The following is a 27,434-nucleotide window of genomic DNA, read 5'->3' as shown; positions in this document are numbered from 1 at the left end:
CTGCTGAGGAAAAGGGCGATAGAGGACGTACCTCTGTCTCAAAGAGGAAGAGGTCTTTACTCTCGGTTCTTTCTCGTCCGAAAAAAGGACAAGAACGAGTTCAGGCCCATTCTGGACTTGCGACAGGCAAACAAGTGGATTCGCAGAGAAAAGTTTCGCATGCTGTCGTTGCATCAGATCTACCCCCAGCTGCAACGAGGAGACTGGATGTGTGCCATAGATCTACAGGACGCATACTTCCATGTACCGATTGCATGCAAACACAGGAAGTTTCTGCGCTTTCAAGTCGGCACCAACCACTATCAGTACACGGTGCTTCCCTTCGGGCTGAAGTCTGCACCCAGGACCTTCTCGAAATGCATGGCAGTGGTAGCGGCACACCTGAGGAAGAACAAGGTGTTTGTCTACCCGTACCTGGACGATTGGTTGATCAAGGCCTCCTCCTTCTCGGAAGCTCAGGCGCACTTCCAGAAGACGTGCGTTCTATTGAACAAGCTGGGGTTGCACATCAACATGTCCAAGTCTGTCCCGACTCCGGTCCAGTGCATCCAGTACTTGGGAGCCTCCATCAATACGCTGTCAGCAAGCGTGTCTCCTTCGGAAGAGCGACGTTTAACACTTGTTCGGAAGGCTCAGGCTCTCATGAACACTCCGTCTACGACTGTGAGGACGGTGTCTTCTCTACTGGGATCGATGGCCTCTTGCATCTTCCTCACTCCTCACGCACGGCTACAGATGAGACCTCTGCAGGAGTGCTTGGAGGATCAGTGGGACCAGAGGAGAGGTTCTTGGGACGACAAGATACAACTGTCTCTACGTGCTCTTCAGTCTCTGAAGTGGTGGTGGTGCTCGAAGGAGAATCTCCTCAGAGGGGTTCCCTTCCACAAGGACATTCCCACACAGACCATCGTGACGGATGCGTCTCTCCAAGGCTGGGGAGCGCACTCCGAAGACCTACAAATTCAAGGCACGTGGTCCCCGACGGAGTCCACGTACCACATCAATTTCCTGGAACTGAGAGCTGTTCACTTGGCACTGAAGGCCTTTCATCCGTCCTTTCAGACCAACTCTCTGCTTGTTCAGACGGACAACACGACAACGATGTATTACCTCAACAAGCAGGGGGGTTCGAGATCGCTCACTCTGTTGCAGGAGGCGCAGGCGATCTGGCACTGGCTTCTGGCTCGAGGACTGTCGATTACGGCCACCCATCTGCCAGGTGTGCAGAATGTTCAGGCAGACGAACTGAGCAGACTCATTCAGGAAAACCACGAATGGGTCATAAACGACGAAGTACTGGGAGAAGTCTTCGCAAGGTGGGGAACTCCAGACGTAGATCTGTTTGCCACCGCCGAAAACAGCAAATGCCGAGGCTTCGCCTCCAGGTACTACCAGCCGGGGACGCTGGGGAACGCGTTATGGATCGACTGGTCGAACAGCTTTCTGTACGCTTTTCCACCAATTCCCCTGATTCCGGCGGTTCTCATCAAGCTGTCCCAATCCAGGGCGAGAATGATTCTGATTGCCCCGGAATGGCCCAGACAGTGGTGGTTCACGGACCTGCTTCACCGATCTCTCCTTCCTCACATGAAGCTGCCGTGCAGGCCGGACCTTCTCACGAAGTTCGGGGGGCGGATGGTGCACCCCAACCTCTCGTCTTTGAGTTTGGCGGCATGGCTCCTGAAATAGTGCAATATGGCCATCTGAATCTCCCAGAGGATTGTATGGACATACTGAAGGAGGCTAAGCGACCTTCCACTAGGACTTCTATTGCTTACAAGTGGAAGAGGTTTTGCATCTGGTGTAGGTCTAAGAACTATGACCCTACGACATGCAAGGAAGATGTCATCCTTCCATATCTGCTACATCTTGCGCAGTCGTGCCTTAATGTCCATTCCATTAAGGTTCATCTGGCTGCTTTGACTGCCTACAAGAAAGGCCCTTCACAGACTTCCTTTTTCCAGATCCCTGTGATCAATGATTTTTTGGAAGGCTTGAAGAAAGTGTTTCCTCCTGTCAGGCTTCCTTCGCCTTCATGGGACCTGAATGTGGTGCTGTCCAGATTGATGAAGGAGCCTTTTGAGCCCATTCATAAGGCTTCATTGCAGCACATGTCCTGGAAGGCGGCGTTCCTCGTGGCCATTACATCGCCCCGCAGGGTGAGTGAGATTCAGGCAGTGTGTTGCCAAGAACCTTATACTGTGTTTCATAATGCTAAGGTTGTTATGCGTACTCACCCTAAATTTCTTCCCAAGGTTGTCTCTGATTTTCATATCAACCAGACTATCACTTTGCCTACGTTCTTTCAGAATCCTTCATCTCCAGCGGAAAGGTATTTACATTCCCTGGATGTGCGGAGGGTGCTGAAGTTTTATCTTGATAAGACTAAAGATATTCGTAGGTCAGACCAATTGTTCATCAATTATGGCTCAGTCAGGACAGGTCTTGCTACCCCTAAACAGTCCGTCTCGAGGTGGATTGTGTCCTGCATACAGTTGTGTTACTGCAAAGCTAATAAGACCTTAGGGGGCAAACCTAAGGCTCATTCCACCAGGGGCAAAGCTGCTACGACAGCTATGCTCCGTAATGTTCCCATTGCAGAGATCTGCAAGGCGGCCACTTGGAAGTCGGTCCATACCTTTGCTAAGCATTACTGCCTGGACACTGATGCCAGGGCAGACGCTCAGGTTGGGCAGGCTTCGCTGCGGAATCTGTTCGCACTGTAGTGGCGTTATTTTATTCTCCACCGCCGCTTGGTGTGGGGATGGGCTTGCCATTCTATTCACTAGATTATGACTATACACAGAGATCCCCTACTACAGAAGGAGTAGTTTCTGTCCTGTAACTCCAGTTCTGTAGTAGGGGTATCTCTGTTATAGTCATAAGCGCCCTCCCGCCTCCCCGGTGGAGAGTTATTCATGTTCATAATGCTACAGGTCTGGCGTTTTTTACGCCTTCAAAAAGAACTGAGGCTAAGTTGGACCTGCTATGCATTCTGGGATACTGGGAGAAGGTTCTGGAAGGTTCCTTAAAGGCACAGTATCCTATTTAAGCCACATAATGGCAGCCTATGGGGCTTGTCTGTCCAGGTTCTTCTCTCTATCATTCCTGAGGGATTTTGCTGTTAAGCAAGGGAAATCTGTGCAGGCTTTGCTGTTTTGTGGATTTTATGGTGGAATTTCTAGTTGAAGTACTGGACAGTGTAGCCTTTTTGGCTGCATTATCTGTCTTTAAATTCTCTCTTAAGTGTCTATGCATTTCTGCATTTTTTTACACTGTAAGAGATTATTTTTGATTGCTCCGGGGTCCACGCACATGGGCGGGACTATTCACTAGATTATGACTATGACAGAGATACCCCTACTACAGAACTGGAGTTACAGGACAGAAACTACTCCTTCTGTGGGCATGGCACACAGGGATGTGTGCCATGTCGACTCTGTTTATTTCTGTATTTAGACACTCACCCTGCAAAGGCAGTGTGTGGGTGTCAGGGTACAGGGCCCCCAAGGGTGGCACAATAAGTGCTGAACTCCTTGGGGGTCTTCTCTGGTCACCAGGCCCTGGACACCTAGGGCACCATTTACTAGGGGCTGATAGGCGACCAGAGATGCCAATTGGGTTATGTTTCAATACAGCTTTAGGGAAGGAACATAGGCTCTGGGTACCTAGTTGTCAGGAGCCGAGGGCACACACAGTCAAAGCACATCAGCAGTTCAGCAAAAAGTGGGGGCATACCAATGCAAGAAAGATGGCACTTTCTCACACAATGCAGTAGTTCCCTAGAGTCTAAAAGCTTCTTGACATTTGGCAGTATATTCGACTATGAACAGCAGCTATCACTGACCCCTGCACCAATATTCCCACCATATCCATTTCTAATTAATGGAATGGCATCTGGATAATGGAAAGGGATTGCATATGAGCTCAGACTACGCAGGCTTTGTTCTTCAGTTGGCGTGTGGAACATCATTTACAGAAATTAGTTTGTTCTACATAAATTCCTGACTAGAATAAGATACTTAATGACCCCAGGCCAAATGTCCTTAGGATTGTTCCAAGACCCTGCAGAACAGGACACTATGGCACCAGTTGGAGGAATTTCATAATTTGTCTCGGGCTGACTGCAAGGTCGGTGGCACCAGTAAGTGATTGCAGCCTCTACAGAACCTAACCTGAGAGACTGAAGGGTACTGTTGTGGTGTGTGTTTGTGCTCCTGTAAGCGTGGCTGATGCAGAACAACCATTCACCCTATCCAAAAGATAGGCCAGAAAAGTGAGGCCCAAGTAATGAGGTGGCTTGGTTACGTGAGTAATAAAGGTTACTGTATTAAAAATATTTTGTTAAAACCAAGGTTTCCCTGAGTTAGTAAGGGAAGTAATTCAAAAGTATGTGGTGTGTTGTGACAGATCACCAGACCTGAAACTGTTGTTACTTATAACTCTTTTTTTCAGCTGGAGCGGGGATAACGTTTGATTACTGTTGGTATAATAAATATTAGAAACCCTCACTCTCTCTATCATTCACCACAGAAAACATCGTCTTGGTATCTTGGAAAAATCTGTAGATAATTCTGTAAACCTCTATATCATTTATCATCTCATGTTTTCTTGTAGGTTTATGTTTGATGAGAGTACATATGAGTATAAATATTATAGGTTAAAACTTTTGGAAATGCAAAAGTTGAAACAAGTCACGAGGGATTCAGAAGTCCAAGCTAATGCATACCAGAGGTCTCCTGAAGATCTCGCAAATGAGTCAGTGAGAGCCATGATACTTGCAAGAAATATTGCAGCGGCAAAGAAAAGATTTCGTAAAGTCATCCCAGTTCGCAAGAAGAAAAAAGTGAGATTAACCAAAGGAACGCAGACTGATTCTGAAAAATCTCCTGTTCAGATTTCTCTTCCCAAGACAACCTCTGTTGTGACGGAGATGGAGCTTCCACAATGTGTAATATCACAAAAGACTACGTCTTCTGAACCTTGGCCCGTTTCTAATGTACCTTGCACTTCCAAGAACCCAGAAAGGACAGATAATCCCAAATCATTTGTCTCTGAAATCATTGTGGAATCCAAGCCATCGACTCAGTTACGAGCATCAGAACGTAAGTGTTTTGTATTTGTTATGCATCATTTCAAAATAAATGGGTTTCCTTAATAAGTTGCTGAGTAACTAAATTGTTTGCATGCCAGCCTCAAGTAGCACTTGATGTCTCACAATGGCAAAGTAAAAAAATCTCATGGTGGTTTTCCAGTCTTATGGTTAGCTGCCAGATCTGGTTAGCTCTCTTTTTGTAGTTCCCCTTAATCCGCGTTACAGTTTTGTTAAATGTAACATCGGGCTAGGAAAATGTCAGATGCATTATTGGTAGTGATGTACAGTAGAATAAGAACATATTTATATATATATTTCTTTAAATAAATGAAAATTCATTTTCTGTTTTTATTCTCAAAAGACTACATAAAGTATTTTAACTAATGCACTGTAGCTTAAGAATTATGAAGACGCTTGGGGTCATTTTTTTTACCATATTTAATTTCGTAAACCCCTGGTCTGTCATTTTTATTTGTCTATATGTACATTATAAAAAAGGTTCACCCTGTACAGTTGTATTGTGTGTGTATGTGTTTAAGTCTTGGGCATGAAAAATGAAATCCAGATGGCAAAGGAAGTGCCCCTCCAAAGATAGTAAGGCCAGACATTTAAGAAATGTGTACTTATATTTGCGTTTTGTAGAGTTCTCTATCACCGAATTCGGCCGTTACCGACCGGTAAATGCCTACCTACATCTGGCCCTAATTCTCTTTAAAAACCTTATGCTTGGTCCACAAACACATGTACGGAAACGGTCCAAAATATTGGTCTCAAAAGCTAAGATGGTATCAGCCTCGAAGAGAACTCCGATCTAGTAATGAGTCAGGACTGACGCCCCTGAGAATACAAACCTCTAGAAACGGAGGTCGCGCGTTTTCTTTTCTCGCCCCCGCTTCATGGAATAAAATGCCTCTTAATCTCTGCATCATCCCTGAACACAGCTGTTTTCGCAAGAAGCTAAAGACCTGGCTTTTTGCAAATTAACCCACCTGTTTCTCTTGTCAGAGCCGTCTGTAAGCGCCATGAGACTCCCCTGATGTGATATGTGCGCGATACAAATGTCCTTGACTTGACTTAATCATTATGCCAGATTAATGCATCTCGTAGGGGCAACAAGTCAATGAAGCACAAGAAGCGTAAAATAGGTTTGGATATTTCATATGAGGGAGAGGATTTTTGCTTCAGGGCTAAATAAAAAGTAGAAAAATGGCAGCTGGGTGTACCTCTTCCTTCAGGCTACGCCTCTTCCTTCAGGCCAGGATTCATGAATTGTCCATTTCCCATTAGCCTTATCTAGTCGCACACCTCTGACCAGACTACTCATTGCCATCAGTCGTGCTCAACTTGATGCTGATGTTTGAGCTCAGTCAGTTCATTGTGTGTGCCTCTTTTACCTTGAATGTCCAGAACAAATACGGAACATTGGGAGCCAAAAGGGAATAAACTGTTTATCTTTCATCAGATCCTGCAGAGCATGTCTGAGGCCATTTCCTGGGCTCTTGGGACGGTCAGTGCTTACTCTGCAGTGTTCTGTGTTGGTCCTTTTGCTTTCCACTAATATCCCTGGGAGACCAGTAAAGTTGCACTCAAGTTCTCACGGCCACCTTCCTCACCAACCCCCTGCTCACCTGGACCAACATAAACTACGACGACACCATCAAATTCATGAACACCATCCACTCCGATTCTCCATCAGACCCATGGCCACACAAAATCTTAAATAAAGCCAGCGCCACCATCGCACGCCATCTCCGCAAGAACATCAACATCTCCTTCAAGACCGCGACCGTCCCAGAGAGCTGGAAGCACGCCGAGATCAACGCCTTACTCAAAAAACCCAATGCTGATCCCAAGGACCTCAAGAACTTCCATCCCATCTCCCTGCTCCTGGCGAAGGTCAACGAGAAGACCGTCAACAGACAACTTACCTGCTACCTCGAGGAGAACAGCATCCTCGACCCGTCCCAGTACGGGTTCCGCAGCAACCACAGCACCAAAACTGCCCTCATCGCCGCCACCGATGACATCAGGATCCTACTGGACAACGGCGAAACCGTGGCCTTCATTCTCCTGGACCTGTCAGCCGCCTTCGACACTGTCTGCTACCGCACCCTACGCACACGCCTCCACAACGCAGGGATCCGAGACAAAGTACTGGACTGGACCACCTCCTTCCTCTCCAACAGAACCCAGAGCATCCGTCTCCCCCCTTTTCAATCCGAAGCCACCGAGATCTGCGGCGTACCCAAGGATCATCCCTCAGCCCGACATTGTTCAACATCTACAACCACTCGCTCACGTCGCCCGACTGCACAACCTCAACATCATCTCCTACGCCGACGATACCCAGCTGATCCTTTCCCTCACCAAGGACCCCCTCACCGCCAAAGCAAACCTCCACCAAGGAATAAAAGCCATCGCCGATTGGATGATGAACAGCTGTCTGAAACTGAACTCAGACAAGACGGAAGTCCTCATACTCGGCTCCACCCCCTCGTCGTGGGACGACTCCTGGTGGCCGGACACACTGGGAGCAGCCCCAACACCCACCGACCACGCATGCAACCTATGGTTCATCCTCGCCTCAATACTCTCCATGGCCGAGCAAGTCAACGCCGTCTCGTCCTCCTGCTTCAACACCCTCCTCCTGCTCCGCAAGATCTACAGGTGGATCTCCACTGAAACAAGAAGAACGGTCACCCAGGCACTCGTCAGCAGCAGGTTGGACTACGGTAAAGCCCTCTACGCAGGAGCCTCGGCTAAACTCCTGAAACGACTCCAACGCATACAGAACGCCTCCGCACGCTTGATCCTCGACATCCCTCGCCGCAGCCACAACACACCCCACCTGAGAGACCTGCACTGGCTCCCGGTCAACAAGAAGAACACCTTCAAGCTACTCACTCACGCTCACAAATCACTCCACAACACCGGACCAGCATACCTCAACTGACGTTTCACCTTCTACACCCGAACCGCCATCTCCGATTCGCCGCCTTCGCCACCGTCCCCCGCATCCGAAGAGCGACCACCGGCGGCAGCTTGTTCTCCCTCCTCACCGCCAAAACCTGGAACACCCTCCCCATCCTCCTACGGCAGACCCAGGACCTACTTGCCTTCAGGAGTCTACTCAAGACCTGGCTATTCGAGCAGTAGCAGCACCCCTCCCCCAGAGCCTTGAGACCCTCACGGTTGAGTAGTGCACTTTATAAATGCTATGATTTATTGATTGATTAAGTTGTGTGTATGTATTGGTATTTATGTATCATAAACATAGCTAGAAAGCAACAATGTACTTACATTACTTGGGTGAATGGAACACTGTCTTGAAGATCGTGCACATCAACTGGGGATTACACAAATATAATTCACACATTACATTTCTAGTCAAAGGTAGATCAAGTGATTTGTTCAGAATTACATGACGTTAAGTCAAGCACCAAAGCCAGGTTTCAAACCTGGGCCCCATGGTTTCAAAGTCTGCAGCTCTAGCCACTAGGCCATATCGCCTCCCAGTTAGTTAACCAAGATACTCGAATTGGGTACTTTCTCGTTAGTGAGAACAAGCAGTCAAGACTTCCTCTAGGAGGTGGTAGGCTTAGCAACTCTGATACTGTATATGATAATAAATACCACTTCAATTCAGACTACAATCGTCAAAAAGAAAAAATAATTCTATTTAAAGGTAGGCAATAAGAGGAGTAAAAATCATATGCATGTGCAGGTAAGAATATTCATTTTGTATCTAACAAGATGAGTTTTGAGACTGAAAGATGAATACCTGTATCTGAAAGAGACACGTTAGTGATAGATTCCTTACCTTAGAATATCCCCAGGCGTCAGACTGGATCCGGAAATTTTTGCGTAGCAGTACCCTTGCGCGTCGGTAGGCGTCTGCGGCTCCGCGTCCGTCGTCGTGGGGGCCGTGATGACGTCGTCGGAGTACTTAGACGCCGCATCCGCGTGCTGACGTCAGTTCTTTTTTCCGCGCCAGCAGCGCAGATCCGGAAAAATTGGTACCTTAGTCATTTTTGACTAAAACTTTTTTGATCCTTTTTGATCATTCTTTCGAGTCTTCGACTCCGAACGGTGCCGGTAGGGATGCCAGGTTTTAAGTCTCGGCGTCGATCATGACGACAAGACCTGCTCCGACTGCCGGGCCCTAACTTCGAAAGCTAGGCGGGAGCGGTCCCGCAAGCGACTCGAGCTCCGGCAGTTGGCCCCGCGCCGTGAAAGGTCCCGGTCCGGATGGAGGTCGAGGGACAGGTCGCGGGAGCGGAGCCACCATAGCTCCGGGAGTCGACATCACTCCTAAGGGTCGACGTCGTCAGGTAAGCACAAGAAGTCGAAGAGACGTCATCGCTCTTCCGACTGCCCCCGATGCTCCCGCAACGCGGCCGGGGGTCCGGGTGACACCACCCACGCGGCTCCATCGAAGTCGCGGGCGTCGCGTCCGGCCTCATACCCTCCGGTCTCTAGGCCACGCGCGACTCCGAAGGAGATCGAATGTTTCCTCATGGCCATGAGGTCTCTCACTCCTCCGACGGGCTCCGGGCGCCGTTGGGCCCAGCGGACCCGTCTGGGGGCCCTAGCGGGTCGGGTGCTTCGGCCCAGACGCCGACGGCGCCTTCGGGCTCGGCGCCGCAGGCCCCCGTTGGATCCGCTTCTGGATCTGGGTCGTCGCCGGTTGACCTAACGACCTCACCGGCCCCTCAGGTGTCATTTCCGGCGCCGTCCCTGATGCCTCCCGCGATCCGGTTCCGGCGCCGCTCTCAACGCCGTTTGGAGAGTTCTACGTCAATGAACCGTCCCCATCATTTGACACCCCTGAGTACCAGGAGATGGGTGATGAGGAGAATTGGGAGGGGTCTGAGGACCCTCTGACACGGGAGTGTCAGTCCCAGGAGGACTGGACAGGTGGACTTGGGGATGCCAGTGGTCTGGGCACCTCGCAAGACACTGGTTTTGTCTCGCCTCCTACCGTGGCTACGGAGAAGGGGGCAACCTACAGTGTGGTGCTGACGCGGGCGGCCAAGGCCTTGGGCCTTGAGCTCCCTGTCGCGGCCGTGAGGACTAACCTCCTCACTGAGGTCCTTAAACCGCAGTCAAGCTCGGCTGAGCCTCTGCTGCCGTTTAATGAGGCCTTAACCGACGTTCTTTTGGGCACTTGGTCCAAGCCCGCTGCAGGTTCGCCTGTAGATAGGAACGTGGCCAGACGCCACCGCCCGGCCCCGGGCGACCCTTGTTTCCTGTCCACCCACCCCACCCCTGAGAGCCTGGTGATCCAGGACTCCAATTCCCAGTCCGCATTCCCGTCGGCTCCGCCTGACAGGGAATCCAAGAGGTATGAGCAATACGGCAAAAAGGTATTCTCCTCCCTGAGTCTGGGACTGCGGTGTTCCAACACCGCATGCCTCTTGGGCCGCTACACCCACTCTCTGTGGGATACGGTCGCCGAAGTGCTGCCAGAATGCCCGTTGGAGGTACGGGCTAAACTCGGCCAGGCCCTTGTGGAAGGCCGGGATGCAGCACGATATTCTATCCGGTGTGGGCTGGATACCACCGACTCACTGGGCAGGGCGATGGCAACGACGGTGGCGATTTGTCACCACGCCTGGTTGAGGTCCGCCAACTTCTCGGCTGATGTCCAGAATACTCTCATGGACATGCCGTTTGATGGCAATTGCCTTTTTGGCGACAAGGCGGACCATGCGCTTGAGAGCTTTAAGGACTCCAGGGCTACAGCCAGGCCCTTGGGCCTCTCGGCCCCGCGCCAGCAAACGGGTGCCTTTCGCTCCTTTCGTGGCCAAGGAAGGGGCGCCCCCACACGTGCTGCCAGCCACGCACCGCAGACTAACATCCAACGCGGTGGCGGCCGTGGAAACCGCCGTGGAGGCGGTCGGGATGTGGTAAATAAATAAATAATACCCTATTTTTGACTAGACATATATCATAACAGATAGCTCAATAAATAAGAGTCAAGATTCGAGGTAGTAGGAGTTTTGCAGGTTTAATACAGCATAAGGACAGGAACAGGACAACCTGCATAGGAATAGGATGGCAGGGCCCAGCAGCTGCTGGGGCTGGATCTGGGATGAGCGCGCTGACTTTTAATAACAATACATGAGCATATATACATAACGCAAACACATAGCATTACATTGCAGTAGGCGTAGCAGTGGGTGGAGAGAAGGCGTGACGCGTAGCAGTCGCGAAAGATAAGGGCGAAAGTAGGTGTAACTGGGCGTATACATAGACATGTGATGCAAACGTAACAGAATATGTCATGAATAGGGCGGAAACCATGGAGGGGGCTACCTAAGGAGCCGGGACCTCTAACCTGATGGTGCGCGCAAACTAGCAATGACGTATTACTAGGAGAAGCTGGGGGCTATGAACTCTGTGCTAGGAGCAGAGACTGAAGTCTGGAGAGTCAGGGCGACATGTACCTAAACAGTATCTAGTATCTGATGTTTAGAGAACATGTTGATATAAACTAGAAGTTAGGAGGGGAAAGGCTAACTTGATTCTAAGACTGGACCATGCATTATTCTACATGTAGTGCGTGATGAAGAATATTAAATGACCATTAAATGCAGTATTTCTCTAACGTGGAGACGTGAAGGCTAGACAATGACGGAAACTATTGATGCAGTTCAGTAGCTTAGGAATGCAGAGAAGGAGGACTGAACTGATAACTGGAATCATAACATATTCTTGGCAGACTCAGAGACTGAGCCAGGCTGGGCCGGGCACTGCGAGGCAGGAAGTAAGTGAAGGGTCGAGGATACAGGTGGGGGCTGTATCGCTCCTCAGCGAGGTTTCTGGAGACAGGAGCTGAATCTGGTGTCCGGGCCCTTTTGAGGCCTAGAAACGGGGACTTTACAATGGAATAACGTGCACACTGAGAAACGTGGCAACGTAGCTTTACATAGGCCTGATATTCGTAGTATTCACGAGGACTGGAAACCGGCATACTAGAGGTGGACACAACTATAATTGCGTCATTAATCGGACATGGGGAATACATATGCATATTTAATCATGCACACATAACATATGATGGATGACACGTAGGGACACAGAACATGGCAAAATTTACTTTTCCACATTCCCTCCTTGTCACTACGTTTCCATCAGGAAACATCAATATTCATGATACCATCTATCATTTCATACAGTATCATTTGCTCGTCTCGAATTTTCTTGGAACGGGATTTAGAACGGGGCTTGGGACTAGGAATACAAGAGGTAGCACAAATGCCGCAAATCGCAGGGCCACATTGTATACAGAGGCAGCAGCTGAATATGATCGCTACTGCAATACCTAGAAAGGACAAGACTTTCCATCCCCATGCGGAAATTATATTCCAGAACCAACCGGACCATGTCCAGGTGCCTGGATCTTGGTGTATCAGATGGGCAATTTTATGGAGTCTGGTTATAGCTGAATAAACAGACGGCGCGTTATTTGGAATGAAAATGCAGCAACTAGATCCGATGACTCTACAGGCCCCGCCCCTATCGGCCAGTATGACGTCAAGGACGAGACGATTCTGTAAAACGACAAATCTCATAGCAGATTGCTCTTCGGTTAAGTTACCTAGAGCAGAGGCAGTCTCATTTACTACAGCTTCGAGGGTTCTGGTTAACCTACGGATCAGTTTACTATTCTGGATAGGTCCTATAAAGAAAAAGAAACCTCTGTTGAAATCTGTATACTGTTCTAGAGCAGTTTCAGTATAATCGACAATTGGGGACTCCCTTCTATGTCTAACGTGTACTAGATGTGTGTTTCTATGATAATCAGGTGGGGCTAGGAAAACTGGTGGCAGTAGGAAGGCAATGTAACAGGTTCCCTCCCAATCGAGGGGCAGACGGACATATGCGGTTTGACCACAAATAAAATAAGAATAACGTGAAGCTTTAAAAATAGATTTCCCACTGTCACTATACTTGACAATAGTAGTACAATCACTGTGTCCTACATGTACGGAACCATAATTTCGGACACATAATTCGCCTTTGACTGGTAGTACTGAAATAGCAGGTAAGTCTGGAGTAGTATCAGACTGAACATTCAAGACCATGAAATTCGAAGAATAATTACCTAAATTATACACTTCATTTTCTAGATCTAACCCTGTTCTGTGGGGGGGACCTTGCTTGTCTGGAAAACATGTACTGTTAAGAAAAGACATATCTGTTGAGGATGACGTTAACGTGGACCATGCTCCACACGAACCATTATGTGAGAATGGATAAGGAAAAAGTGGCAGGACTCCCTTCGGTATCTGGAAAGGGGGGAGTCGACCACACACCCAACAATTAGTGGCATTGCTGGACTGGTGTGAGTAATGTAACATGCGGATAAATGAGTTATTTCGCATGGCGAGGCGGTAAGAGAGTTCATGAGGAGGCAGATCACTAAACGTGTGCTCTACTGTAGCATTAGCAGACTTATTTACATGAAGAACTGGGAAATACAAGAAAAATGCATAACTGGTGCAGGAAATCATAATGCTAAGAAACAATATGAAACATAGAAAAACGATGCATCGGATTGAGTTTTGACTAACTCTCTCACTATGGGGGTCTATTTTATACATGTCAGAAACAGTCTAACCGTTTCACCTAGGGGAGGACTTAGACAATCAAACTGACTGACTTATTTTACTAGACCTTAATTTCTGTTTATACTCCTGCTGCGGAGTTTTCTCTAACAGGGGAGGGGTTGTAGCAATGTCTTTTGCGGGACAGTCCTTGAGAACAATATTTTGGTAATCCTTCAAATCCTGGGAAATGTTCTTTAAGACGGGTTTCAATCCATTAAAAAGTTTAACATGAGAAAGGTGCACCCAGCCTTTGCGTCCTTCCAACTTCACGGCTGTACGGGTGGTGAGGAGGACCTGTCGGGGCTCTTTCCAACGAGGCTCCAGCGGACTTGATCTGTCAAAGTTGCGGACCATCACCATGGATCCTGGAACGATTTCATGCGGTGCCACCTCGGTATTGTCTGGAAATGCGGCGGCAACCTGTGAACGACATGAGTTGAGGGCAGACATCAAGGAAGCTAGGTAATCTGTCAGCATATTACTTGAAACATCGGTAATACTTCGGGGTCTAGGAGTACCCCACATATTAGGGGGGCGGCCGAAAACGACCTCATACGGGGACAGACCTGATCTGGAATGTGCGACCATGCGCATATAAAATAAAGCAACTGGCAGAGCTATCAGCCAGTCCACACCTTTTTCTTTGCATACCTTTGCGATACGAATTTTTAGAGTCTGATTATGTCTCTCTACGAGACCGGCTGCTTCAGGATGGCGTACACAATGGAACTTCCACTGGTACCCTAGCAAAAGGGAAACATGCTTCATGAGTTCAGATGAGAATGGCTGGCCGTTGTCAGAATATACGACTCTAGGGAGTCCATAACGGGGGAAGAACTCACGAACCAACTGCTTGGCAGTGGTCGCGGCTGTGTAATCTGGGACTGGATATGCTTCTGTCCACCTGGACAAAGCGCATACAACTACAAGGACATACTTGAAACCTCGACATCGCTCCATCTGAATATAATCCATCTGGAGGACCTCAAAAGGGTGGTCAGGGGGCTGGAATCCACCTTGTTCCACCGGGACACTTTTACCTGGATTAAACTGACAACATATCATACAGGTACGGACTTTCTGCTTGGCTGCAGCTCGTAAATGCTTGTTGAACCAAATGTTCTGGATACTGTCTAACATAGCTTTTTCTCCTAAATGTGCTGGACTATGTGCGGTATTAATAATGACTTGAACCATAGAGTCGGGGAGAAACCATGTGGCTCTACCCTTTGTTAACCATCCTTGATCTGTCTGGACCCCTCCTTGTTCGGACCATTTCTTGATTTCTTCAGGAGTAGCATGTAACTGGATATCTATGACATCTTGAGTAGGGTCCTTAACTGTCATACATGTAGTCGGATCTGGAGTATGTGTCTGATTAACTTGAATGTCTGGAGTCTGTGCTGTAAGCTTGGCTGTGCGGTCTGCTAGATCATTACCTTGGGAAATAATGTCAGTAACTTTCGTATGTGCTTTGCACTTCATGATAGCAATAGATGTCGGTAAGTGTATGGCATCTAACAGAGCTTGAATAAGGAGACCATGCTGAATCTTGGTTCCATGAGAAGTCATGAAACCTCTCTCCTGCCAGAGCACTCCGAAGTCGTGTACAACTCCAAATGCGTAACGTGAATCTGTGTAAACATTAACTTTCAAGTTCTTGGCGTGTATACAGGCTTGTGTCAGAGCAACTAGCTCTGCTGCTTGAGCGGACAGAGTGTCAATACGGTGTGTTTCAATAACTTCGGTGTCAGTAGTCACTGCATATGCGGCGACTAGTTCTCCTGTACTAGTTCTCATACATGAACCATCCACATAAAGTGTCAGGTCGGGATCTAATAACGGAATATCTGTCAGATCTTGTCTTGGCTTTGTCGTAATGTTAACTACTTCCACGCAATCATGTGTGGCTGGATTTGAAGTAACTGATGGTAACAGTGTAGCAGGATTCAGGATGTTGCAGCGTCTGATTTCTATGTGTGGCTGGAACAGTGTCAATTCATAACCTGTTAAACGTGCAATTGTCAAGTGCTGAGTCTGTGTTCGGTTTAAAAGAACTTCCACGGAATGTGGAACTTGTACTGTCAAGGTATGTCCTAAGACTATGGAATCACTTTGTCTGATAGCTAATGCTGTGGCTGCAACTGACTTGAGGCACGCAGGCAGAGCCTGGGCTACAGGATCTAATGTGCTCGAAAAATAAGCACAGGGCTTGTATTGTCCTGCTTGATCTTGTGTGAGAACAGATAATGCTGTACCTTCACGTTCAGTAACGAAAAGTGTAAAAGGCTTACTGTAGTTCGGTGTAGCTAGAACTGGAGCTTGGCATAGGGCTTTCTTTAACTCATTGAAACTAAGTGTATGTTCAGATGTCCAAGGGAGGACAGTCGATACGGCTGCCTCCTGTGTCGTTAACTGTATCAGTGGTTTGGCTAGAAATGCATACTGGGGAATCCATTGTCTGCAATAAGAAGTAAGGCCAATAAAAGCACGTACCTCCTTCTGGGTCTTGGGCTGAGGAAGACTCGCTATTAACTGGATACGGGCTGGTGTCAACTGCCTACCCCTCTTGGACAGTAAGTGTCCTAAGTAGACCACTTGCTGGACACAGAATTGAAGCTTAGAAGGGGACACCTTGTGCCCCATCTCGGCTAGGAAATACAAAACTGTAAGGGATGCTTGCTCGCAAGCACGCTCAGAACGGGCTGTGATCAGTAGATCATCGACATACTGGAGCAGGGCAGTGTCAGTTGGCATGTGAATGTTGTCTAGTTGTCTCTTGAGTGCTTGACTGTAAATACTAGGACTTTCTGTGAAACCTTGAGGAGCTCGTGTAAACATATAGCTCCTTCCATTTAAACAAAATCCGAAAAGGAACTGGCTGTCTGGATGAATAGGAACACTGAAAAATGCGTTCTTGAGGTCTATGACAGTGAAGAACGTGGCTTCGGAATCAATGGCCGTTAATAGGGAAGAGATGTCTGGGACAACTGGGTACTGAGGAATAATACATTTATTAAGCTCTCGTAGGTCAATCACTAATCGATATACTGGGGGTGCATTTGGATCAGTACGTTTCATGACTGGAATGATCGGAGAATTACATACGTTGGAGTCAGTTTCTACAACCACTCCTTGAGCCATGAGCTCGTCAATAATTTTGGATAAGGCTGCTACAGCCTCTGGTGGCAATCTGTACTGTCTGATTCGTGGTAATACTACACCTGGCTTGAGAGTCACACGATAGGGTGTGATTTGCATGTAACCTACATCAGTTGGACCTTGCGCCCATAAGTGCTGCGGGACATTAGACAGTCTTGAATCAAAATCACGTAATACATAGTGACCCTTGAAGTCACGTAGGAACAATCGTATTCCCTCTGGGGAACAGCATATAACTGCACCTAACTCTTTCAGTGTTTTAATGCCTAATAGATTTTCTGGACATGACTTAGTAAGTAACAGATCAGTAGTGCGGGACAATGGACCTACTTCTAGAGTAACTGGCTTTGAAATCTCATTTACGATAGGTTTTCCTGAAAATCCAAGGGAAACATTTCTTGAGCCTGAGAGCGGAGCCCCTGGAACTTCGGCGTGACTAATTGTGGTCCTACTTGCCCCTGTATCAATCAAAAACTTTCTGTCTTTCCCTAATACTTGACTGTGAACATAGGGACCTTCTTGATCTACAGGTATCTCGATGAGAGGCAAGCCTACCTCCCTCTCTAGGCTGTTTCATGAATACTGTTGGTACTCTGGATACTCAGACTGTGCATACTGGTACATCTGCGATGTAACATGCTGTGTTGCAGCAATAGGCTGCGGTGCGGTAACTGTCTGTTGTGCATTCTGTGGCTGAGGAGTCTGTGAAACTTGTTCTTGTCTAGGCGGACGTGGTCTTTCTTTAGTCTTACCAGTAGCTATGTTGTGTTTCAGAACTGCACACTCATTTATGAAATGACCTGGCTGTTTACAATAATTGCAGTTCCCTTTAACGGGAGCTGCAGGATGACTGGCTTGATTCGGACCCCTCTTCTGACTGTCTTGAGGAACAGATTGTGCAACTAGTACTTTCATTTTCGTGTCTTTCATACGTTTTCTCTCGTGTTCTTGTTCTTCTCTGATTCTATTCTGGTGGTATTGAAGCATTTGCAACATCTGGGACGGAGTATTAGCTTGCCAGGTACTTTCGACTTTCAGAACTCGATTTTTAATTTGTGGGCTTGAATTCTCGACTAATTTAGTAACAAAAAGGTGAGGGTATGACTCACTACTTGTCTTGAGGCCACTGTTGATGCTAAAACATTTTTCAAATCTAGAATAAAAATCACTAATATCCTCATCTTGCTTCTGTTTACAGGCTGAGATTGCATCCCAGTCTTCTTTTCTAGTTGTCAATAATCTGGGTAAAACTTGTATTAATAATTCTGGTAATTCTTTACATTTATCTCCAAGACCGGTACCTGGTACTCGTGCCTTATCTTCAGCTTCTAGAACTGCCCAATCGATCTTTTTCTCTCCCACCTCCCATTCTTTTTCCTTGAGCTTTTCATACACCCCTGCGGGCAGCAGAACCTTTAACATTTTAATTATATCTGGGTATGTGTATTCTCCCATACGGAGCATGTCTTTTAATTCTCTATGGAACCCTGCTGGATCTTTGTCATGACAGGGAATTAATTTCTTCATCTCGAGGAGTTCCATCTTTGTAATTGGAGTGTAAACAAACACTCGCTGCATTTCGCCACCCGTTCCTTTAACTGGGTGGACTTCTCGTAACGGATTCTGTCTCTCCATGTAAAATGGTTTACTTTCTGGGGTTGAGACATGAACAAAATGCGGGTTCAAAAACGTTCTATATTTGTGACGCTGTTCTAGAATAACACTAATTAAATCGGTACCTAGACCTTTCCACCTATACTGGAGTAACTCGTTCAGGACATCATGTAACGGGCCTGGATCAGAGTGTTGACCCTCATACAAAGTAATGAGGTGCTGAATCATATACATACCCACCAGTCGTTGTTCGGCTGGGGGCATTTTCAGAAACATTTGTGCCACTATTTCGTCTGGAAAAGTGGTAGAATCAGTAATCCATCGGACTGCTGATCGGGCTAGTTCTTGTTCATGCATGGTACTTAACTCACTGTAACCGATTCGTGATTTCAGAATGTGATCGGTAGCTTGAAATACTTGTTCTAGTGAACCTTGTTCTGGTGCTGGAGAATGAAAAATAGACTTGTGTTCTAGGCGTAAATGGCGATCTGGAAATCTAGGTTTTCCTACATACGCTATTCTGGCGGGATTCTCGTCCTCTACCTCTTCAGTATCAGAGTTACTTTCTTTCTCGCTTACTTGTGCTGCTTTACGTTGTTCGTGTATCTTTATTATTTCTCTACGGATTTTCTTGTACATACTCTCCACAGCACCGACGGTCTTGTGCTTACCCTCTGCTATATTATCACTCCACCTTGTCAGGATTTTCATTTCGGCTGGATCTTTAGACGGGTAATCTTGTTCTCTTATTAGACAATTGATCAGAAACTTTAATATCATGAGCTGGATCTCGGCTTTCCTTTGAGACATGGCCTCGCTAATGCTTTCTGGATCATCCCCTGTACGGATGAAACGATATATTCTGTCTAGATCTTCTTTCATATTCGGTAAGGTGACTAGATACTCGGCCACCTTTCTTACGCGGAATGAATATAAAACCATATTATCCTCGCCTGGGACTGGATCATAGCCGCATTCGGCAAGGGATTTTCTTATTTCTGCTACAGTCTGATGTCTGGGCGTACGCTGTGACGCTTGTGCATGTAATTCGGCTAACGTTAAACGCTTGTGTGGCGGCGGGGTTTGAGGAGTACCTCCCCCTGCGGCCCCTAAACTGGAGTCGTCTACTGAGGCTCTTCGTCCTGGCAGAGTGGGAAATGGAAATGTAGGCTGGACTTGTATGGCGGGCTGGACCGGGGGTACCGTAACAGGTACTCCGGTGTCTGGAGAAGCGGGAAGTGCCTGATTTACAGGGACTGGCGGAGCGCGAACAGGATTTGCATATTCTGGGACTGTGTCGTCCAAATAGGACGAAATAAAAATATCAGCTGCGGTCTGTTTGTGACGTAGCTTGGTCGGAACTAATGGTGGCGGGAAATTACTGGATGCCTCTGGGGTCGCTTTTGGCAAGCCCTCGGCAAGGAGAGGACACATACCCCTAATAAGGGCATGCCTCTGTCTGTCTGACTGTTCGGCTTTGACTTGTTCACCTATCTCGATTAGTTCTTTTTCTTGTGCTCGTTCTAAGGATTCTCTACTTAATTCTGACTTTCTGATTTCCTTTTCAGTTCTTTTATGAGCTTCTTTGCGCCATAACTCGATGGCATCTTTCTGTGATTGTCTGGCTTTCTTTTTCCATAATGCTTCTTCTACTCGCATGATGCACTCGGCATCCCATGTACCCGATACGGGCCATCTATACTTTTCTTCTAACTGTTTGGTATACTCTACCCATAAATCTAGATACAATATGGCGCTTATGCCATGCTTCTGATACATAAAATGACCTGGACTGTCCCTCGGCGGAACAGGAACTGCTTCTTCTAACAAACCCTTTCTAGTTCTTAGCTGACGTAATCTCGTAAAGAGAGACATTGTAAACTTGAATCGGAACACAATACAATACACGAGGAACAATAACAATTGGGAGAACAATTCAGGCATACCACGACATTGGAAATACATTGAACAACATCATAACATAACAGTTCGGACAGAATATTACCTGGAATACTGAGAACAGAAACACAAGAATTTCTCGAGAACGGAACAGACTAGAGTTACTGGATGCACTGCTGAAACAGTACGGAACATACCGGTCCCATAAAGGGACGCATCAAGACCCGTATCCACCTAGGTGAACACTTCGTTTGTGAGTCTGTGTACCACCAACCCACGGACCAGAGTCAATTTAGATTGACCCTGTCTAGATACTACCCCAGTAATGGTACTCACCGGGCAGCAAGAACGGAAAGCCTCGGACTGGACTGGACTGCTACGACGACGGACGACGAACTTCGGACTTCAGTTACGGGTGGACCTCCGGATACCTCGGACCTTGGACTCTTGGCTTGGGCTCTGGTCGGGACTCGCCGCGTTCCTCCACCGTCTCGTTTGGATGCTGGACCGCCTCCTCCGTCTCCTCCGTGGGCCTGAGGGATACTTGAAGCAGAAATATCTGCATGTGCACGGTATGGTTCCGTCACGGCTGCAGAGGGTCAGGGGGTCGGCGTGGCTTCACCGACGCGTGGGGAAAGGGCAAGTCCCTGTTCGGGCGCCATTATGTGGTAAATAAATAAATAATACCCTATTTTTGACTAGACATATATCATAACAGATAGCTCAATAAATAAGAGTCAAGATTCGAGGTAGTAGGAGTTTTGCAGGTTTAATACAGCATAAGGACAGGAACAGGACAACCTGCATAGGAATAGGATGGCAGGGCCCAGCAGCTGCTGGGGCTGGATCTGGGATGAGCGCGCTGACTTTTAATAACAATACATGAGCATATATACATAACGCAAACACATAGCATTACATTGCAGTAGGCGTAGCAGTGGGTGGAGCAGAAGGCGTGACGCGTAGCAGTCGCGAAAGATAAGGGCGAAAGTAGGTGTAACTGGGCGTATACATAGACATGTGATGCAAACGTAACAGAATATGTCATGAATAGGGCGGAAACCATGGAGGGGGCTACCTAAGGAGCCGGGACCTCTAACCTGATGGTGCGCGCAAACTAGCAATGACGTATTACTAGGAGAAGCTGGGGGCTATGAACTCTGTGCTAGGAGCAGAGACTGAAGTCTGGAGAGTCAGGGCGACATGTACCTAAACAGTATCTAGTATCTGATGTTTAGAGAACATGTTGATATAAACTAGAAGTTAGGAGGGGAAAGGCTAACTTGATTCTAAGACTGGACCATGCATTATTCTACATGTAGTGCGTGATGAAGAATATTAAATGACCATTAAATGCAGTATTTCTCTAACGTGGAGACGTGAAGGCTAGACAATGACGGAAACTATTGATGCAGTTCAGTAGCTTAGGAATGCAGAGAAGGAGGACTGAACTGATAACTGGAATCATAACATATTCTTGGCAGACTCAGAGACTGAGCCAGGCTGGGCCGGGCACTGCGAGGCAGGAAGTAAGTGAAGGGTCGAGGATACAGGTGGGGGCTGTATCGCTCCTCAGCGAGGTTTCTGGAGACAGGAGCTGAATCTGGTGTCCGGGCCCTTTTGAGGCCTAGAAACGGGGACTTTACAATGGAATAACGTGCACACTGAGAAACGTGGCAACGTAGCTTTACATAGGCCTGATATTCGTAGTATTCACGAGGACTGGAAACCGGCATACTAGAGGTGGACACAACTATAATTGCGTCATTAATCGGACATGGGGAATACATATGCATATTTAATCATGCACACATAACATATGATGGATGACACGTAGGGACACAGAACATGGCAAAATTTACTTTTCCACAGGGACAACGGCGAGGTCAGTCCACACCTTCCCCCGCAGCATCCGCCTCAAAACCCTCCTAGTCCGTGCTTTCAGGCCCATGTGACGCCAGTGGGGGGCAGGGTTCGCCATCACCTCTTCCACTGGCGCACTGTCACGTCGGACAGGTGGGTGCTGCAAATCGTCCGAAGGGGCTATTCCCTCCCCTTCGAGGCGACCCCTCCAGCATGCCACCGCAATACCACCGCGTATCGGGGGATCATTTGCGACTTCTGCAGCAGGAAGTTACGGCCCTCTTGGCCAAGGGGGCCATCGAGCGCGTTCCTGGGCCAGAAGTAAGGTGTGGTTGCTACTCCCACTACTTTCTGGTACCCAAAAAGGGCAAAGGGGGCCTACGCCCTATCTTGGACCTATGGAACGTCAACGGCTTCCTCCGGAAGGAGAAGTTCAAAATGCTGACACTGGCTCAGGTCTTAGCGGCCCTGGACCCAGGAGACTGGATGGTAGCGTTGGACTTGCAGGACGCTTATTTCCACATCCCCGTCCTGCCGGCCCACCGGCGTTACCTGCGGTTCACGGTAGGCCACGAGCAATTTCAGTTTGCCGTGCTCCCCTTCGGCCTTACAAGCGCCCTCGGGTGTTCACGAAGGTGATGGCGGTGGTCGCAGCTCATCTGCGCAGGTTAGGGGTTTCAGTCTTCCCCTACCTCGACGACTGGTTGTTGAAGGCGGGCTCGCCCTAAACAGTCGTCATCCACCTCCATTGAACGGCAGACCTCCTGCACCTGCCGGGGTTTTCCATCAAAGTGCCGAAGTCACACCTGTGCCCCTCTCAGAAGCGCCTCTTCATCGGAGCGGTTCTCCACTCGGCGCAGTTTCGGGTTTATCCTCCCGAACAGCAGGTTCGGGACATTCAGGCTCTGATTCCACTCTCAGTCTTTGTCCCGGGTCTCGGTCAGGTTGACGCTGCGGCTTCTGGGGCTGATTGTCTCCTGCATCCTTCTGGTGCATCACGCCCGGTGGCGGATGCGGGCTCTGCAGTGGGACCTGAAGTTTCAGTGGGCCCAGCATCAGGGCAACCTATCCGACCATGTCCTGATCTCGGAGGGCACTGCGAGACAGCTGCAGTGGTGGATCATGGACCTCGATTAGGTCAGCGGCAGATCCCTCTCCCTTCCCCAACCGGAACACGTAGTTGCGACGGACGCGTCCCTCCAGGGCTGGGGAGACACATGGGAGAGGCGGAGATCAGAGGCCTCTGGTCTCCGGCGGAGTCCCGGCTCCATATCAACCTTTTGGAGCTGCGGGCGATTCGTCTAGCACTGAAGGCATTCCTCCCCTCTGTCCGGGGGAGTGTAGTGCAGGTGTTCACGGACAACACCACCGCCATGTGGTACTGCAACAAACAGGGCGGGGTGGGGTCGTGGACCCTTTGCCAGGAGGTTCTGCGCCTCTGGCAGTGGCTGGAACATCAGGGCGTGACCCTGGTGGTTCAACACCTGGCAGGTTCTCTGAGCGCCAGGGCGGATGAACTCAGCCGTCGGTGCATGATGGATCACAAATGGCATCTGAACTTGGACGTGGCGCAAGGCCTCTTTCAGCAGTGGGGAGAGCCTTGGTTAGATCTATTCGCCACCGAAGAGAACGCGCAATGTCATCAGTTCTGCGCGTTGGAATTTCCAAGGCGGCACTCGCTCGGAGACGCTTTTCGTCGCGAGTGGAGTTGCGGTCTATTGTACGCTTTTCCGCTTATACCACTTCTGCCCAGAGTGCTGAAGAAGATCAAGTGCGACCGGGCCCAAGTCATCCTTGTGGCTCCGGACTGGGCACGAAGGTACTGGTATCCAGAGCTACTCAGTATGTCAGTCGATCCCCCGGTTCGTCTGCCTCTTCAGGAGGACCTTCTGTCGCAGCAGCAGGGGACGGTCCTCCACCCGAACCTGTCCAGTCTCCACCTCCATGGTTGGGGATTGAGCGGCGACAGTTGAGGCCATTTGACTTGCCTCCTGAAGTGTGTACTGTCATTCTGGCAGCCTGGCGTCCCTCCACAAAGTCGGTATACGCCTGCAGGTGGAACAAATTTGTGGCATGGTGCACAGCAAAGGCTCTAGATCCTCTTGCTGCCCCTCTTTCTGAGGTTCTTCTCTTCCTTCTTTCTCTTGCCCAGCAGGGCTCTGCTCTGGGCACTATCAAGGGCTACCTTTCTGCCCTTTCAGCCTTTCTGAGGCTGCCTGATCAACCTTCTTCGTTCAAGTGCCCAATTGTAACTCGTTCTCTGAAGGGCATCACACACATGTTCCCTCCTCTTCAGTTTGTGATGCCTCAGTGGGACTTGAATCTTGGTCTTACGTTTCTGATGTGCCCTCCCTTTGAGCCACTCCACAACTGTCCTTTCCGCCTTCTTACTCTGAAGACTTCTTTCCTGGTTGCCATCACCTCTGCCAGAAGAGTGAGTGAGCTCCAGCTCTTTCATGTACACCCCCTTTCCTTTCTGTCCATCCGGACAAGGTTGTGTTGCGTACTAAGCCATCTTTCCTGCCCAAGGTTGTCACGGCCTTCCATATCGGGCAGTCTATAACCTTGCCCACCTTCTTTCCGCCACCGCATCCCTCGAAAGAGGAAGAGAGGCTCCACCGTCTGGACCCAAAACGTGCTCTCTCTTACTATCTGGATCGCACACGCCAGTTCCGGGTGGATGACCAACTCTTTGTTGGTTACGTGGGCGCTAAGAAGGGGCGAGCGGTGCACAAAAGGACCATCTCTCTGTGGATTATCTTGTGCATCCAGGCATGTTACTCCTTGGCTAAGAAGGAACCCCCTGTTGGGCTAAGGGCTCATTCCACTCGGGCCACGGCGACTACAACTGCCTTGGGCTGAGGAGTGCCCTTGCAGGACATTTGTCAGGCAGCTACGCGGGCCTCGCTGCACACGTTTGCGAGACACTACTGCCTGGACAGCCAAGTCCGGAGGGATGGCTTCTTTGGCCGTTCCGTCCTCCAGGACTTTCTGGTGTGATTATTGGTTCGCAGACCCACCACCGGGGTTGGTATTGCTGGGGTATCTATTCTAAGGTAAGGAATCTATCACTAACTTGTCTCTTTCAGATGCACAAGTTACTACTTGTGTAACGATATATCTGTAAGAGACATTAGTTAGTGATAGATTCCTTACTGACCCACCCATCCTCCCCGTTCTGCGAACCGATATCTGGGGTTAAGGTCATCCCTTTCAGGGCCCTAGTTTCAATGGCACAAGTGTTGGTTTTTAACATGGCTCTGCGTTTCTGGCGCGGAAAAGCTGTGTCTAAGAACTGACGTCAGCACGCGAAGGCGGCGTCTAGATACTCCGACGACGTCATCACGGTGCCCGCGGAGCCGCAGACGAAGCCTACCGACGCGCGAGGGGACTGCTACGCAAAAATTTCCGGATCCAGTCTGACGCCTGGGGATATTCTATGGTAAGGAATCTATCACTAACTAATGTCTCTTACAGATATATCGTTACACAAGTAGTAACTTGTGCAATAGTCCCTGATCTTTGGCATCAATCTACGTAGAAAGCTGTGCAAGGCTTATCACTCTGCAGAGTAGTCTTGAGAAGTTGGTCTAATTTTCTCAAAAACTGGTTACATTCATGTCCTTAATTCACTGTGCATGGTCAGTTACATTACAATTAATTGAAGCAACTAAACCACAGTCATTGTCGAAAGTGGTCTCCATTGTCTCACAACATCTTTGGGGCTGCCAAATTTTGCAGGCCAACAGTATGATTAAGTGAGGTTTGTGTTGACAAAGCATCAATAATCCAGCCCGTTTACAGATCGGCAAAAAAACATAGGGACGGATATTAAATGAAAAAAAGGAATCCTTATTTAATTTATTAATGTAAAAAATGTTTTCTTTTTTTTTTTTTAATGGCTTGCAATTTTAATGTATGTCTCTTGCAGCCAGAGTCTAGGAAATGTATAACGAATAGCTAAATATCAAACTGGAGCGTTTAGCCTACCTGGTGGGCTGCATTGATATTGTTTTTGAGGCACAACCTCTTCTGTTGACCGTTCAAGACTAACCCTTAGGTACATTGCATGTTTACTGATTAACCTAGGACATGTTAATAGATAGAGGTGGTATTTCTTTGTTTGCAGTTGATGCTGAAACAAAAGAAACTGCTGACAATTTGGCTCGGTTTCTTGTTGAAATGGGACCTGAACTGGATGGTTTCAATTTGGACAATGTGGCTGGCAACCGTGAATTTTGGTATGTATTCTGAATAATTTGTTGCTTTTAAAATAATCCCTTCTGCTCAGTTCATGTTTTATTCGATTACCTTATGCTGTGTACTTCTTTTAACAACTCTGCTGCATGGTGCTTCCTTTTGCAGCTCCTGGAGTTTGGTCCATGCCTTAGACCCTTGAATTGAAGAGTTGCTGTATTCATGAAAAGCAGCTTGCCTGTTTAGTCCAGTAAATTCCTGCATTGTCTGCTCACTCACTCTGTTAGCAGCAGGATTTTTTGTAAATGTATTTATTGGTTTTTATTCCTTAGAACACCGTGCATGCCATACATTCTATTACGGCAGAGGGAAATTTGTGTCAAGTAAAACATATTATATCATTTAAAAAATGCAGCTTCATGAGCAGTTCAGGTTTCACCAACATTGAATCGGGGGTACGATGAAAAAAATTATTCATGACATAATCCAGTTTTTGCCTTAATTTATTGCAGATTGTGGTCGTTCTCTTTTCCCCTGCCAATTCTCCTTTCTTAACTTATTAGGTCGAGCCTGCGAAGGTTGCGCATGCACACCCGTGCTGGCGAGGTTTAATGATTTGTAGTAGCATTTAGTAACAGACTTTAAGCCCCGCCCCTCTTTCCGATTGGTCAGTGTCACCGTTATGCTAAACGGTGGCCAGCCATTGGGAAAGAGCATTCTGTGATGTACACTTTTCTCTTTTTGAGACGGCCCACTTGGACGGGCTCATCTGACCTCCTTCTGGCGTAAAAGGTTTCTTATCTTTATGGGGCGAGACACATGGCCCCATAAAGATAACAAACCTTTTACGCCAAAAGGAAGTCAGGCGAACCCGCCCAAGTGGGCCGTCACAGAAAGAGAAAAGTCTGTCACAAAGCTATGGACTTGGGTGTAGTTATTGTTTTGTTCTTGGTCTTAGGGTTCCCTGCCCATGTTCGTAAAGCAGACTC

At 48.2% G+C, this 27,434-nt stretch overlaps 1 protein-coding gene across 1 annotated transcript in view; it reads left to right on the top strand.

Annotated features, from left to right (window-relative positions):
- The window catches only part of LOC144798912 (uncharacterized), a 160,695-nt gene that overhangs the window by 87,568 nt on the left and 45,693 nt on the right, over window positions 1-27,434 (top strand). Inside the window, exons 5-6 of the mRNA XM_078670024.1 lie at window positions 4,618-5,105; window positions 26,378-26,489. Coding sequence (XP_078526150.1) covers window positions 4,618-5,105; window positions 26,378-26,489 — 600 coding nt within the window. The remainder of the gene's footprint in view (window positions 1-4,617; window positions 5,106-26,377; window positions 26,490-27,434) is intronic.

The sequence above is a fragment of the Lissotriton helveticus genome, chromosome 12 (assembly GCF_964261635.1).
Source record: "Lissotriton helveticus chromosome 12, aLisHel1.1, whole genome shotgun sequence".
Lineage (NCBI taxonomy): Eukaryota > Metazoa > Chordata > Amphibia > Caudata > Salamandridae > Lissotriton > Lissotriton helveticus.
This window is presented reverse-complemented; position numbering and strand designations above follow the sequence as displayed.